A 16,762-nucleotide genomic window follows, 5' to 3' on the forward strand; every position below is an offset into this window, starting at 1 on the left:
TAATTTAATTGCTGCCTGTTCCCAGCCCTAATTAAACTCTGGAAGGCATTTTCTTTCTAAAGTCACAAAAATGCATTTAGATATGCAGCAAATAGCATGCAGCTCTGGGCTTTTCTCAGCTAAACACAATGAAAAGAATCTGCTGAAATGTTATTGTCTGTTGATAAATACTTTGCGTTTAATTGCAGCCAGTTCTAATTAGATTTATTTTAAACTCAGTTTCTGTGAATTGTTCTGACAGTAAACAATAAAATAAGATGATTATTCTAATACAGAAAACATAAAAGCACCAAAATGTCTTATTACTACCTTTTGTGTGTGTAAGAGCCTTGACTGAAGCATACGTCTTGTTTTGGGTCATTAGGGGACCCTTGAAACATAGCAGAAATGCTATCCAGGCCAGGAATAGCAGTTGCCACATGGACAGCACAGCATACAATATGTTAAGATTGGTAAAGTTTTGATGTTTTCAGAAGTAAAGCACAAATAGTAAGCACACAAATCACATCCATGAAGATTATGGTGTGTAGATTCTCCTACCACACTTCCATCTCCTTCCATACCATTGCTTCATACCGGCTTCCATCCGAAACAGGAAGTGCTTTGCTATCTGGGGGAGCTAGTGTTCTCCATATCTAAGTGGCATTTTGCTCTGAAACGTGAAATGTGAGCTATCAGCCTGGTGTACCACTTCCTCCCCTTTCTGAAGGGGAAAGCACACCTAGGAGCCTTAGCAGCAGGTCATTTCATGAAAGTCAACACCGCAGGTCTAAGTTCTATTCTGAACAGCAGCAGCCAAGAGACTTGTTGGAACTCAACAAATGTTCATATCTGGTGAATGCTTATTGGAAGGTGAGTCTCAGTCCAGGTTTCTACTTTTTTATTCTGTCCATTAAAGAAACCCTTGACAAGCACATTTCATCATCCTAGAAATTGCCATTGGGTATCTCAGAGTGGGACTGCATGGTCTTTCTGGAAGCTCCACACTGAACAGTGACTGTGTGCTTACTGTGTTAGAGTTGGGTTTGGCAGTGAGGAGGTAGTTTTAGGAAATCTGATGTTAGATGGTGTCAGGTGTTGCAGACTGCCTGTTCAAACAGTCAAGTCTCTGAGAAAGTTGTCCTAATATTAAATGTCCATAGTTTAAATGACATAGATGGATAATTTGCAAATAAATTGCTACCCTTCTTTACAAGGATCTAAAATCTTTCCAGCCATATTTCATGAATACAGTCTCAGCATCAGTCGTTCCTTATGAAATGTAGCTTTTAAAAATAAAATGGAATTCTCAGTAGCCTGTCCTTGAGTAAGCCCATTGAAGAGTACTGAATTGGTCACCAGTAGAAATATTCAGGTTTTGTTTAGCTGGAAGAATTACTGAGATTCTCCAGCAGGCAGTTCTCACTTTCCCAGCCAGGGCGATCGGATTTTATCATAAATTTTAATCTCTGAATGGTGACTGAAGTCAGTGCTGACTTGGAAAGCTCTTTATCAAGCTTAATGACAGCCCTTCACTTAATGAGTGTGTGTAGCAAACACTCCTTAAGTGTCAGAGGTGTGGTTTACATTCTTATTTCAGCAGGAATGAATGCTGAGTGAATGCAAGTGTAGTTCATTGTGGTTATTTTTCTCCAACAGGTTCTTAGCATGATCATCAATGCAGCCTATAAGCCTGGAAGGGTATTAAGAGAATTACAGCTGGTGGAAGATCCACATTGGAATTTCCAGGAGGAGACGCTGAAGGCAAAGTAAGTGTTTGCAGTTCTGGGAATAAGGGCTTTTACCATTCTTCAGCTATGATTTAGAAACTTGGCATGCTTCTGTTCTGACGTGGTGCAGCACAAAGTGGAAGCAAATTGGAAGACAAGTATTCCGCAGTTCGAACATTCTACAGGGGTGCTTCAAAAAGTCTGTGGGAAGGGGTAATTAAGAATAAAATTATAATGGTCCATGCAATGGCATTATGGCCATTGGGTTAAGCCACTCCTTGGGTGCCCAAGTCCGATACTAGAGTACCTAAAGTCAAGTCTTGCCTCGGCTCCTGATCCAGCTTCCTGCTAATGCTCATCCGGGGAAGCAGATCTGGTGATTTAACTACTTGGGTCTGCCGCCCAGGCGGTTGGTCCAGATGGAGTTCCTGGCTCCTGGCTTATGCCTGGCCCAGCTCCATCTGTCTGCTGGAGTTATTTGAGGAGTGAACCAATGTATGGAAGATCTTTCTATCATCATACCTTTCAAAAATGATAAAAATTAATATAAAGAAACTCTTAAAAAGAGGAAAACTCATGCCGAACTTGACAATACAAGGAAGAAAAGAAATGATTTGGAAAAACAACTTTTAAAAGCATAATGGTACAGAAAAGATCTCTGGGTAAATTTTTCCTGATATTTTCTTGATGTTTTTACAAACAGCTCATATACATGAGATTTCAAAAAATTTTTGTACAAAAATAACCTTCTGATTCCATTTTCCAAACGTTTTTTGAAGTATCTCCGAGAGTTATATTAGCTCTTATATTTCTAAAATCAAGTCATAATTCACTTCATACTTTATTATGTTAAACATTCAGAGTGAAAGCTTACTGTCTTTTAAAGATAACAGATTCAAAGAATACATAAATAGAGGGTAAAAAATTATAAGGAAATGATATCTTTATCCACGCTGCACTGTTAATTTTTGATGTTATGAAGAGTTTGTGCCAAATACAAAGATTTCCTAGTTTTAAAACCTGTGTAATCTGAGGTAAACTAAGTGGCCAGAACTCCGAATTGATGTGTACTTGGGAACTTTTCTCTTTTACTTGGAAAAGTTGACATTTTGCCTTGCATGAAATTTCTGGACCTCTGTAATTGCAAGCAGGAATTGTATTAATGTGCTTGAACCTGGTTGTTTAGAAAGTACATAGAAAAAAGATATTTCTCAAGCTAATTTTCTGTTTAACAGTTGGTGTTCTGGGAAGGCTTTTGATATCATTTGTGGTTTTCAAATAGAGATCATATTGGTTGAATTCTTTTATGACAGTGCCTTAAAATATCATTGAGATGTAACACCTTAGAAATAATGCTGTTTTTAAAAGAGTGAACTGTTTCTTACTGACTACATTATATCTAAACTCCTCTTTAAAGCAGGTACCTGTCCCACTAGTTGTAAAAATTGAGGAATATTAAATTAATTGTGTATGACCAGTAGTATTTTCCTTTACAGTTAACTCATTTGAGACTAAGTGAATATTTCATGCTTCTTCTCAAGCTTCACTGTATTTTTTGAAGTGATTTGTTCACTGGAGCCAGTGCTGTGGTACAGCAAACTCAGCTGTCACCTGCAGTGCCAGCATCCTACTTCAAATCCTCGCTGCATCACTTCTGATCCACCTCACCCTGCTAGTGCTTCTCAGAAAGCAACAGAAGATGGCCCAAGTGCTTGATCCCCTGCGGTCCACGTAGGAAGCCCATCTGAAGCTCCTGGCTCTGGGTTTTGACCAGGTCCAACCCCAACTGTTACAGACATTTGGGGAACTAGCCAATAGATGAAAGATGTGTGTATCTGTGTGTGTGTGTGTGTGTGTGTGTGTGTGTGTGTGTGTGTTTGTCTCCCTCTCTATTTGGAAGGCAGAGAAACAGAGGAAGGAGGGGCAAAAGAAGAGAGAGAGATCTTTTGTCTACTGGTTCACTCACCAAATATGCACAATAGCTGAAGCTGGGCTAGGCTGAAACTAGGAGCCAGGAACTCCATCCAAGTTTTTCACATGGATGATAGGAACCCAAATACCTAAGCTATTGTCAACAGTCTTCCAAGTGCATTAGCCAGAAACTTTATCAGAAGTGAAGGCTGGGCCCAGTCCGTGCACTCTGACCTGGAATGGGATGGGGTGTTCCAAGCAGCGGGTACTCTGCTGCATCAAGCACCCACCCCTTCCGTGTGTTTTGGAATTCTGTAAAAGTTGCTTACGTTCTAATGATGTCCTGCCAAATCACAAAAGTAAACAAATATACGTAAGAAAAGAGAAGGTCTATTAGTATACAGTGATGTGTGATTGGAAAGCAACTCTGGGTTTCATCTTTTCCTTCTTTCCCAGGAAATCTTGAAGTGAACTTCATCTGTAACTCAGAAGTTTTCTGATCTAATATTCCATGTTTTGCTACAGTCAGTAGAGATCAGAAAAAAAAAAGAGTAGAACATTTTCTTGTAATATCCCTATTAGCAGTGAAAACAAAAAATGTATGCGTGTAGAGGGAATTGTTCTTGTTTAAAGCTATTTCTTTACCAACTTATACAATCCAATTATGCCTTGTGAATGTGGAAATAATGAAAGTACAAAATGTACTTCCGTTAAAATCTCACCTATTCCTAAATCAGCCAGAAACTTGCTCCCGAAACCAACTCAACAAGAAGAGTTCATTCGGCAAGTGTTTGCACTCATTTTCTTGTTATGAAGTCTATCCGCACTTCTATTTAATCCTGCCTGATACAGTCAAAACAGACACAGTGAAATCTAACCTTGCGGAATTGTAAAGGCAATGCGTTACCTTTGATGTCAAATATTATGTCAAAGATGGCAGTCAATTCCATGGCAAAGCCTTACACAGCAACTTTTAATGAGAGGATGTCTGTGATTTGGGTTTCAGCCGTGCCAGATCATAGCAGCGTCTCAGAGCAGGTGCTAATGATGACAGCTCTACAGTCAGCAGAGACTTTCTGTTAGAGCACCCTGTGTTGAGTCACCTGTCCTTCTAATGCACAATGACAATGGTTAAGATTTTGACAACTTTGCTCTTTGATGCAAATGGGAAGAGAAAGAGCTGCCTTTGAGCTGAAATGCAACAGTGTTTTCTGACATGAATATATTAGCTTAGCAGAGAGGAGACCTACATGGAAGGTATTCAGTTGTTTTGATTGGTTATGAGAGTTGGATTCAACTACAGTGAATGTTCTCAGAAGAGGGGATGGAGCTGTCTGTTTTAACACTGTTTTAACACCGCTGTCACTTAACCCCTGGAATTTCTGTTTGAGTTTTTCCCAGATCCAAAGAGTAAAGACCCATTTTCTTGACAGGATGAAGAACCTGTGAAAAAGGCTTGACTTGTAAATATAATGAAAGCTAACTCTGTCATCTACAGTTGTCCAGTAGTAATTTTTTGCTATTTTTGCAGCAGTCAGATATTTTATACTATTTTTAAAACTGCAGAAATTTGAAAAGTATGTTATTTTTTCACTTTATTGGGAAGACAGAGAGTTGGATACAGTGACAGGCAGACAAGTGGAGATTGATCCTCCAACTGCTGGTTCACTTCCCACTCACGACAGCCAGGGCTGGGCTAGATTGAGGCCAATGTGTGTGCCAGGGACCCAAACGCTTGATCCATCACCTACTGCCTCCCAGGTGTGCATTAGTAGGGAGCTGTATCAAAATCAGAAGAGCTAAAACTTAACAAAGCACTTCTATATGGGACTCGGGCATCTCGTTGGTATCTTCGCCACCATGCATAGGCGATATTAGAACATAGGATTATTTAACATCTATCATGTTATCAGTCCTGAGTATACATTGAAAAACAAAAATGTACTAGCTATAGTGCCAAAGAAAAAATGGATTCTGGAGTGTAGAGTATTTCAGCTGTTTTGAAAGGAAAAATATCTTTCTTTATGAGGAATGTAAATATGTATATTGAATTAGCCAACTTTATTTCAGAATTCAGGAAGAATAATTTAGGTCATTATCTTCCAGAGATTGTTAAGAGAAAAGCAAAGAACCTCTAGTTTTGGGTATCCAGGGACATTTAAATGCTTTTCCACAGGTTGTAGAATTTTCTGGAGAAAAAAAATATTATGTTAAATCTTCTTTGAATGGTTTCTTTTTATAATGTTTGTAAAAGCAAGGTAGAGACTTAATGGATTTCCAGTCTTTTATTAAAGAATATTTAAGGTGGAAATGTCCTGGTATAATTTTATGTAAATTAGACTTCATTGCAATTTATTCAGAAGCAAGGAGATAAAATCAAGTTTACTTTTAAATGAATTGTGCACAGCTCTTTGGAAATCTTTTGGTTCTTTCTTTTTTTCTTTTCATAAACAGGGGCTAATTTGTAAATGCTTTTACATGTTTTATATTATCTTTTTACTCAAGCCCATGTTTCATGAACAGTATAGAGTAGCTATCAAATGATTTATGTGAGAAAGGATTCCCAAACTCAGAGACTTTTCACTAAAAAGGGTTTTGTCTGTTCATTTGTTAATGAACAAATGTGTGCAGTTGATTCTCCGGAAAATGTATGCATTGAACTCTGCATTAAGCCAGCACATGTGTGTATGAAGTTAATCAAATTCATCAGTTGATGGCATGTATTTTTTGATCCAAACACAAACTTCTGGGTGTTGTGAGGAAAGGAGGTGTTCTTTCCTAAAAGAAGCACAAACAAATCATTTGTTAACAGAGTTCCTGTTGTTTAAAATGCAGGAGGCAGAAGAAGAGAGGAAAAAATTCTGAGCAATGTTGCAGTCTAGTGATCTGGAGCAGAATATTGGCTAGTGATTAAGGCATTACTTGGGACACCACAATCCATATCAAAGTGCCTGTGTTCAATCCCATCTCTGCTCACAATTCCATTTTCCTGCTGGTGCATTCTGTAGGAAGCAGCAGGTTCTGGCTCAAATGGTTGGGCCCGGGCCACCCATGTGTGAGATCTTGGTTGATTTCTGGGTTCCTCACCCAGCCACAACTGTTATGTATGCATTTGGGATTTGAACCAACAGATGAGTGATCGATCTTTCTCTTTCTCTGCCTTTCAAATGAATGTATGCTAAATAAAATTTTAAACAGTCACTCAAAAATTAATGATCCATTAAACAGCCCTAGCAGTAAAAGCTTATTTTGCTGATTTTTTAAAAAGAATATTTATTTCTTAGAAAGACAGAATTATGGAGAGCAGGAAGAAGAGATCTGTCAATTGAATCTCCTCACAAAAGACTACAAGGGCTAGGGCTAGATCAGACCAAAGCCAAGAACATAGAATCCCATCCAGGTTTTCTGTGTGAGTGGTATCCTCACATCGTCCATTGTCTTCCCAGGCACTTTAACTGGGAACTGGGTGGAAAGTGGAGCCACCACGACTCTATTGGCACTCACTGGGGATGCTTCCATCTCAGGAGTGGCTTAATGTGCTGTGTCACAACACCAACCTGAAAACTTTGTTTACATAAAAGCAAGGTCATACATTACACTGCTGATGAGAAGAGTGGCTTTCAGGTAGTATAAAGCTTCCCTATTCCCACATGGCCATCAGAATGATGTGTCCCTGTTTGTAAGTTGGCCTTCAGTATTTGTGGATGTGAATTTGGCCTGGTGCCTGGAACTTTGTCTTCCACACTCCTATCACAATCGGACAAGATTTCGTTCACAGGTCCTGATATTGCTCATTTTGAAGATGAATGATGCAACTTTGGCCCAGTGGAAGCAATTTTGCTTTAACTGTCTCTTCAGCTATGAATGGATCATTACACCAGTGTTGGGTTTTTCACCCTGTGTATTTTTTTGACTCAAGATCTATTTTGATTTTTTTTTTTCACTTGTAACTAGTGAAGTGACCATTTCCCCCCAGCACTCCTATTGCTCCATCTTGCTGTTTCTGTTCACCCCTCACATCTGTATTCATCTGTATGAATAAATCTCTACTTGCTGAGTACATTGGAATTTCATACCTATTTCTTTACTGTTCTTAAGGAGAAAAAATTTTTTCTCAACACTTCAACATTCTATAATGAGGATCTTGCAAATTAAAGGGAGAGAAGACAAATTAAAAAGATGAAAAGCTAAGTGTGCTTATGTATCCATTGTGTATGCCATGGGATTACTCAGCAATGGACAATTCAAAGGGGTGGTAAGAATGTGGGGTGTATAGACCTAATGAGTAAAGAAAGGGGAGGAAGGAAAAAGTCTTCTATGAGGAGAAACTAGATTTCTTTGGGAAAGATAAAATGGTTTCTAGGAGAACAAATGGAAGATAAGAAAGTCTGCGATAATGCTTGTTTCTGCAGAAGTGAGTGATGTTTCCGGCTTCTGCTTGGCATGAGACTTTCCTTGTGAGGGGATTTATGGTAGGTATTACTCTTCATCTTTCTTCTGGGAGTTGGAGTTGCCCCAGAGGGAATTTATGCCAGGTCTGTTTTCTCAGAAGTTTCTACTTCCAATGAAATAACAGAGGCACCATGAATGCTTCCTTTTTGCATCTGTTGAATTTCAACTGCCTTCAGCTTAAAATAGTCTGAATTCCAACTATGGATTCTGGAGGTGTTCCCACAATGACAGACTAGAAGAGCACCCGCTTCTCCCATGGTGAGCCTGCAACTTCGTTCACCTTCTGAAAGTGCACCCCTTCTGCTTGTCCTTGTGTGTCCAACTCGTAAAGACAAGATGATGACATCGTTGCTCTCTGAGGACTGCCAGATCATTCTCAGCCTTTTGGCTAAGAGCAAGTGTGGAGAGAGAATTCCTGCTTGTAAAGGTCCATATGTCACCAACCTATCAACTCATTCATTCCCTTATTTATATTGGTACAAATCAATAGATTCCCGTGTTATTCCATGAGCTGTCATCCATTCCCTCCATTCTTATTTTGCTGCTTAGATTGTCCTGGATTTGGTCAGTGGAAGTTGCTTAAGCTGACTACTGTGTCCCATTGACATTTCTTCATCATTCTTTCATGGGTTTTTACTTGTTGTCCTAACAGGAATTTCTAGCCCATTTTCTGCTGTCCCAGCACTAGTCCTGGAAGAAAGCCATTTCCTCAAGGTGCTTTGACTTTTCCCTCTGGTTTTGTGACAATTTTATGTCTGATAGAGAATGACATTTAAGAATTAAGACCTGCTGTCAGATTCTTTCAGTGGATGGAATGAGCGTGTCTGTGTGTGTCTCCCTGTACATATGTACCTGTGTAGTTGCATATAAAAATGCAGGGATGGTTCTGATGTTTAGAGTCTGTCGTTGTACCTGTGGCTGACATTGGCTACAGCAATGGGGTGAGATCCTAAGAAAAACCAACCCGGATGAAGTCTGGAAGCACCTGTGTGCACAGGCATCCTCATGTGCTGTCCCTTCCCATGACAGTTCACACAGAGCACACTCTTTCCTCAGCAACAGAAGTGCAGTGACTCATAGAGATGATGTGTGTGCCCGGCGAAGCCCTGGCCTCCGACATTAACTGGCGTCTGGCCATTAGAGACTTTCTTGCCTCTCAGGTCCTGGAATCAAGAGTCTTTAAAGGAAAGATGTATCCAGCTTCGATCATGATGCTTGTGCTGTTTAGACCTAGTAATGAGCTCAAAATCCAGCTGTCTGCCAAGGACATATCCTGTGGAGAGACATTACTTGTAACCCTTCCCCAAATCCTCAAGTCAAGTCCAGTCTCCAACCCCAGTGGAACCTGCCTGGCTTTTCCCCAGCCTGCTCATTCCCCCATATCTGCAGCTTCTTTTGACAGTGAAAACCTGGCTCAAGCTCTCCATGTCCTTATCATAACCCTATCCCTAACCTCTGCCCTGGCCCTAATCCTAACTGTAGCCCTGACCCTTACCCTACTCTAACACTAGCCAGCCATAAATCTAGCCTTAAGCCTAACCCTAACCCTTGGTGAGTACCGAGTATCTTCACTCCTTTGCTCCCTACTCTGAAGATGGGTGATCATTATATTCCTTCTCACTGCCCTGTTTGCTTGGCCTATCTAAGGTGGAGTTCCTCTCAGATGGATTTCACTAAAGAGTGCCCTTGTCCCTGGCAACTTTGGAAGGCAGCCAAAGACAGCAAGACTTGGCACAGGAAGTGTTCTGTTGGACAGCTCTGGAGTTGCCAAGACCCTTCATGATTGACTCAAGTTGGGCCCACATAGCCAGACTCTTTCACTTCTGTTATGGTCACTTACTTGGTGGGGCCATCCTGGAAAGGTGCAGCAAAAGCAGTTTTTCAAGGTTGAGCAGATACAGCTGCAGGCTTTCTGCCTGCCTCCAAGCTAGCAGCAGAAGCAATGAACCTTTTCCCTAAAGGGTTCTGAGCAGTCCACGTGGGTCTCATACAGCCTCGCTCACTCAATTCCTCCCCAGCACTGCTGTGGCTTCTACATGGAATTTTGCAGAAATGGCAGGGAAAGGGAGCATAGTTCATTATTTTAGATAATGTAAAAGCTGTAATTCATGCTTTCACACATTTTGGATGGACATTTCCTAACTGCAAAAGGTTTCACTGAAGCACTAACTTGTGGAGAACCAGCCTAACCTACGAATTTTAATTAAATAAAGAAGATCATCTTTGTTCCCTCCTTTTCACACAAGGAAACTCTCTCTGTTTCCCAATCTCCCTCAGCTATGTGAGGTAATTGGTAATTTGGAGGTTAACACACATAAATATCTTTTCTTGGTACTCTGGATCCACAGTTTAGTGTCCACTCGGGTTTTTATGTTTTTCCTGCATTTTCATGTCTTGCTGTTTCATTTTTTTAAAGGAGCTTAAAAATCTTGATATTGAGCTCAAAATCGCCTAGGATCACCAAATTTGTAAAGAATGAAGCTGCCAGGGAAGCTGTATGAAGAAAGTATTTTTATTTTACATCGCTCATCATGTGAGGGATGTGCTGTTTTCACTATGTTGGACTGTTTGTGTCAGGAAACTGCAAAGCAAATGAGCAGGAACCATCCAGAAGCGAATCCTAAGGTCCTCCTCCCGGGACAAGCAGAGGGAAGTTGCTACATGTAGGATCAGTAGGGGTCTTAGAAAAACCCACAGTTGTGCAAGACTATAGGATTTAAAGCATGATTTTATCTACAAAGGATTGCTTTGTAGTTCTTATGACACAGAAAGTCAAGCTTGCTACATCAGAGACACGGAGGAAAAAAAAAAAAGTCCAAGGGGCTGAAATAGGAAAGATTGGTGAGTAAATACAAAATAGAGTTGTTCGGTTAGAATCTAATGTTTTTGCTTTCAAAATGACTCATTGGGGGAATTGGATTTTTTCCATTCCATAGATATTGTTAAAAGGATAGATTCTGTAGCAATTGTTTTCTGTTGATTTCTAGCACCCTGTTATTCTTTGTAAATCAGATTGAGGTTTTAAATTTGATGTTGTATTTATAAATGGCAAAAATAATGGGCTCCCTATTTTGTATTCATATTTACACACATTAATTGTCTGATGTTCCCGTTGTATTTTATAGTGGATTGTTGGAGACTTGAATAAATGGTTGAGGAAAGACACTATAGACTTATTTCCGGTTCTTTAGCTTTCTGCTCCACCGTGTCAGCTTACCCTGCAAGTTCATTCCTTTTGATCTGGGTTGGATTATCAAAACCTATCGCAAGAATTACCTGCCATGGCTACCGCTACCTAGTGTATTTCTGCCAAGTAAATTATTTAAAGTTTCAATTTGAAAATCAGGTAATACATTGACAGGAGAGCTTCCAAGATAAAGCTGGGCTTCGTTTTATTTGAGATGTGGGAAGAAGGAAAGAAAGTGCCCCAATCCATTGGTTCATTCCTCACCAGCAACATCTGGTACTAGCCAAGCGACAGGCTAGTCTCGGTTTGAGTCTGTCTCATGGGTGGCAGGGAGTCAAGAGCCAGAACCAGATATCAAACACAGGCTGTGGATGTCCTAAGTGGTGTGGTAACCACGAGGCCGAATGCCTATCCCTGTACAGCTGTTTTGATGTGTTCACATGTGAGTTGTCTCTCAAGTTATCATAAGATTAGAGGATTTATCATTGCTTTGCACCTGTGATAACCATTGATCATATTCTAGAAAGTGATTAAGGTGATTGGAACTAATTTCAAAGTGCTTGGGTTTTCAGCCAGGCGTTATTTAGATTGAATTATTGCAACTATTTGATTAAAGGTACCAGGACCTGCTTGAAACAAGACTCATTCCATCTACTATGTGCCTATCTGGTTCCAAGTTGCATTGTTGATAACTTCATTGTGTATGCTTTTTCTTGAATAGGACATTTTTTTTTCTTTTAAAAGTGACAGACTAGCAACAAATGACAATAGCCAAATTCCAGAAGCATTCTCACTTTAAGTTCTTTGTCACATCAGTGGACAAAGGGATATTGAATTTTCATTTTTTACAGAATAGCTTTTCATGAAAGCAATAACACACACTCTTCTGTTGCTACAAGTTCACAATTATTAATATTCAAGTATCAAAGACAATGAAGCATCCATTTCTGTAAGCAATATTCACTGTATTTTTTTACCATGAAATATTGATATGAGTAAGTATAAAATGTAGAATTTCTACTTGTTAGTTTTCTGGCATAATGAATGTGATTTAGGGAAAATTTCCATGCCCTTTGTTTCTCGGAGTGGTCTCCCGCTAAGAGAAGTGACGAGCACTGGAAGATGGTCTCAGGGAACTGTTGGAAGAAGAACCGTGAGAGAAGAGAGTGCAGGCAAGCAGAGCCAGGGAAGGCTGTGATGGTTCTTGTTCCTCCTGTTGCCCACGAAGCATTTACATTCTTACCCACAGTGGAAGAGGCTGTGTTTTTCCACCACATCCTTACAGACCTTTATTGGTTTGTGGATGTTGGATGATTGCTGTTCTAACTGGGATGAGATAAAAATCTCATTGTGGTTTTTAACTTGCATTTCCCTGAGAGCTAGAGGTCCTGAGCATTTATGGCTACTGGCCATTTGTAGAGTTTCCTTTGAAAAATGCCTGTTTGTGTTCTTTGGCCATTTCTTTACTGGATTGTTTTGTTGTTGTTGAGTTTCTTATGCTCTTCATAGATCCTGGATATTAATCCTCTATTAGTTGCACGATTTGCAAATATTTTCTCCTATTTTGTCAATGGCCTCTTCAGTTTACTAAGTGTTTCTTTTGCAGTGCAGTCTTAGTTTGATGCAATTCCATTTGTCTATTTTTGCTGTAATTACTTGTGCTTCTGGAAGCAAGTTTTAAAGCACTGAGCAGCTTGTCATTGTCCCGACCTAGACAGTAGGAAAGGTTACTGAGATGGACAGAGTGTGATTGATGGTGTCGCTATTTTACATTGCTTCTTTAGTAACTGAGATATGCATAAATCTTTTTCTTAAAACATTTTTGTTTGTATACTTGAAAGGCAGAGTGACACAGAGAAGCAGAGACAGAGACAGAGATACAGAAAGACACAGAGAAGGAGAGAGATCTTTCATCTGCTCTTTCACTCCCCAGATGGCCGCAATACCCTGAACTGAACCCCAAGTTAGGAACCAGAAACACCACTGTGTCAAGCAGAGAGCCACACACTCAGGGCATCATCTGCTACTTTCCAGGGTATGCATTTAGAGCTCAGAGTAGCACAGGGTAGAGTGCCTCAAAGCTGACTTTCTGGAATGGATCTGAGCACCCCTAACAGTGCCCTAACCCACTATCCCACAACACTTACCCCAGAAGCCTTTTCTTGAATTGTTGATGAGTTGTCCTGAGGCCTGTGGGGTTCCAGGGTCACTGTGATGCCAGAATCTTTTTTCAGTCTGCCCATCTTATATGGTCATTTTGTATTTTGTGGTTTTGTTTTTGCTTTTCCCTTATATAATTCATAATGTTTTTCTCCCTTTTAATGTCACCTTGTTTACCTACCACTACTCTGCAATATGTCATTTATGGATAATGGGAATTGTCCCTATTTCAACAACATGATTTGCTGCCTTGACAAAGATCACATTTCTGTTGTCTGAATGTGTGTGGCTTTCAAAGAAGAATTATGATTCCATATACACTCATATTTTTTCAGAAATGAAATATTATAGCCACAGGAAAATGGCTATTATATTTCATAAACATCATCTGGAGGAGCGTACCCATTAGTGATGCTTCATACAGTACTCGCCTTTGGTATGAATTATATAGAGCACAGCAAGAATGTGCTAAATGAGTGTCTTCATTCAGCGGATTCAGCTTAGTGCTGTTATCATGCATTTTGTGCATTAAAGTGGGATCATTTTTTAAGATTGTTTTTGCGGAATCCTAAGGAAATCTAAAAACAAATGGATGAGAACTACACACAATAATATCTGCTCTTAGAAAATTAACTGCTTCTTCTGCAATTCTCCATTCTCCCTAGTTCTCAGTAGTAATACACACTTCGCATTGCTTTTCTATGCTTGTTTTCTAGGTATAGAGGCAAAACATACAGGGCCGTGGTGAAGATTGTACGAACATCTGACCAAGTAGCCAATTTTTGCCGACGAGTTTGTGCCAAGCTAGAGTGCTGTCCAAACTTATTTAGTCCTGTGCTGGTTTCTGAAAACTGCCCTGAGAATTGCTCCATCCATACCAAAACAAAATACAGTGAGTACAAATCCTGAAAAAAGAAAAACATGTTTTAGACCATTGTGGGATTTGAACCATGGGTGATGTTTTATAGTTTTCTGGACAGTTTATGCTATGCAATGTTTCCGTAAGGTTTGCAGCTTGCCACACACAGAAGGGACAGGGATGATTAAAAACTGCAGGAGTTATCATTGGTAGGCTTTGGGAAACATGAAAATTTGTGTACTGACATGAGTGGTAGTAGATTTCATTGATTTGAAAACTGTGTGGGTGAAAGACAAACACAACAAAACTGGTAGTGATGATGGGTTGCTTTCCGGAGTTAACTTTTTTGGTGATTACACTGGGAGATTGTATGGATCCTTTCGCGTCCTCCTTTGCACAGGGGCTGCATCTTGTTATAGCCTATATCTCCTCTGCTTTGATACGTGCCTTGTCCCTCTGTTGAGCAGAGCAACTGGGGGTTCTGAAGGAATTGTCTGTTTCTTGGCTGCTGAGTACTTTCCCTGTCCACTGGGAAACATGATGAAGTTCTTACCTGTTACCATTTTCTGACCATTCACTTTTAACCCTGCCTTCTCACCAGCTCTCCTGCAATCAGCCTTTTAGAAGGTTGATGAGAACATTGGACTTTCCAGAGCAGGTGTACTCACTGAAATTGTAGAGCAGCTGCTCTGTGGGGTTTCAGTGCCATCCTTATGACCCCAATGGAAGCAAGATGTGTAGGAACTGAATAATGTCAGACCATGAGAGACCTATGCTAGTTAGTTTTGACAGTCTCACCTTCAAGATTAGAAAATTGAAGTAGAGAGATGAGGTGAGGTGCTGAGAAGCTAGGTTCACAGTAGCATCGTGATTCACCTGATCTTATGCCACTGTACCATGGGACAGCAGCCAAGACAAAGCTGGGAACCAGGAGCTTCTTCTGGGTATTCTGTAGGGGATGCAGTGACCCAAATACTTGGGCCAACTTCCTCTGCCTTTCCCAGGCCATTAGCAGGGAGTAGGATTGGAAATGGAGCCGCCAAGGCAGAAACCAACACTCAAACAGGGTGTCATTTTGGCTAAGCAGCAGCTTTACCTACTACTCCACAACACTGGCCCCTTAAAAGTTTTTCATCCTCTTTCTGTAGCCTACTATTATGGAAAGAGAAAGAAGATCATTAAGCCCCCAATTGGGGAAAGCACTATTGAGAGCAGCCACCCTAAACCAGCCAGACGAAGGAAGCGCCGAAAATCCATTTTTGTGCAGAAGAAACGGAGATCTTCCGCCATGGACTATACAGCAGGCTCAGGAGAGGTATGCTGTGCCCCGAAGCACATTCCAGTGTGCATCTCTGATGCACAGCCTGGCTAGCAGGTGTCACTGCCTTTCAGTTAGTGCTGCATCGGGTTTGCTACAAGATGGTTAGAAATGCAGAATAAGAGGCAGTGTCCCAAGTTGATGATGGCAGAGTTAGCACTCTCAGCTGCGTTTGCTGAGAAAGAGCTGCACAGCGATCTTCATCACTCCTGGTGCAGTGGGCTTCCCTGAGCCATCCTGGAAGGAAAATGCCAGAATCAGGGACCAACCAGTGGCTGGTATTGCCTCCCCATTAGTCCCTTTCTGCCTGTTGCCTTCAAGCGCATTTTCTTTCTTCCCAGGAGAGTGAAGAAGAGGATGCAGATGCCATGGACGATGACACTGCCAGTGAGGAGACCGGCTCCGAGCTCCGAGATGACCAGACAGACACCTCATCTGCAGAGGTGCCCTCGACCCGACCCCGCAGGGCCATTACGCTGCGGAGCAGCTCGGAGCCTGTGCGCCGGCTCCCGGTGGAAAGGGCACGAAGGAGCCGCCAGGGCCCAGCCTCCTCCTCAGCGGAGGAAGGGGAGAAGGGGCTTCCTGCCAAGCCAGAAGGGGCAGAGGTAAAGCATGGGGAACACAGGATGTATCACTTGTCTTAAGGGAGAGCATGCAGTATAGTTTAGAGCCAGGATTGGGGGGAGGGCCTGTTTAAAATGTCAGGCACAGCAGCAGATGCTCTGGTGACATTTGGGAGTGCCTCACCTGCTGGCAGAGCAGGTTGTGACATGTCAACCCGGGAGCTCGAGGCAGGAATAACATTTCCTTTTCCAGGTGGCTTTAACATCATCAGGGATTTCTTCAGAGGTTTCCAAAATGCTATATCTGCCTGTTTCATCGCTGCCCTTGCCCTTGGATTTGACGGGACCCCTCTGTGATGCCAGGAAATAATGAATGGTTCAGGCCTCCCTAAACCTGCAAGGTGCATGTGATGTTCTGGAGCGGTGCCTGGCACCATCATCACAGGATGAGGGAGGACAGCTGGCTCTCTCGGGCATGCACTGGTCATGCCCCTTAGCTGTTCTTCTGAAAGGTGCTTCCTCCAAAAGCAGGCCCAAGATTTGCTATGTGGGGATTCAGAAACAGCTGTCCCTGCAGTGTAGTCATTACTAAGGAGAAGTGCA

At 41.3% G+C, this 16,762-nt stretch overlaps 1 protein-coding gene across 6 annotated transcripts in view; it reads left to right on the plus strand.

Annotated features, from left to right (window-relative positions):
- The window catches only part of SFMBT2 (Scm like with four mbt domains 2), a 218,236-nt gene that overhangs the window by 189,204 nt on the left and 12,270 nt on the right, over nucleotides 1–16,762 (plus strand). For all 6 annotated transcript variants that reach the window (XM_058669504.1, XM_058669503.1, XM_058669502.1 and 3 more), the window contains 4 exons: nucleotides 1,639–1,748; nucleotides 14,136–14,311; nucleotides 15,427–15,593; nucleotides 15,938–16,201. In XM_058669504.1, coding sequence (XP_058525487.1) covers nucleotides 1,639–1,748; nucleotides 14,136–14,311; nucleotides 15,427–15,593; nucleotides 15,938–16,201 — 717 coding nt within the window. The remainder of the gene's footprint in view (nucleotides 1–1,638; nucleotides 1,749–14,135; nucleotides 14,312–15,426; nucleotides 15,594–15,937; nucleotides 16,202–16,762) is intronic.

The sequence above is a fragment of the Ochotona princeps genome, chromosome 10 (assembly GCF_030435755.1).
Source record: "Ochotona princeps isolate mOchPri1 chromosome 10, mOchPri1.hap1, whole genome shotgun sequence".
Classification (NCBI taxonomy): Eukaryota; Metazoa; Chordata; class Mammalia; order Lagomorpha; family Ochotonidae; genus Ochotona; species Ochotona princeps.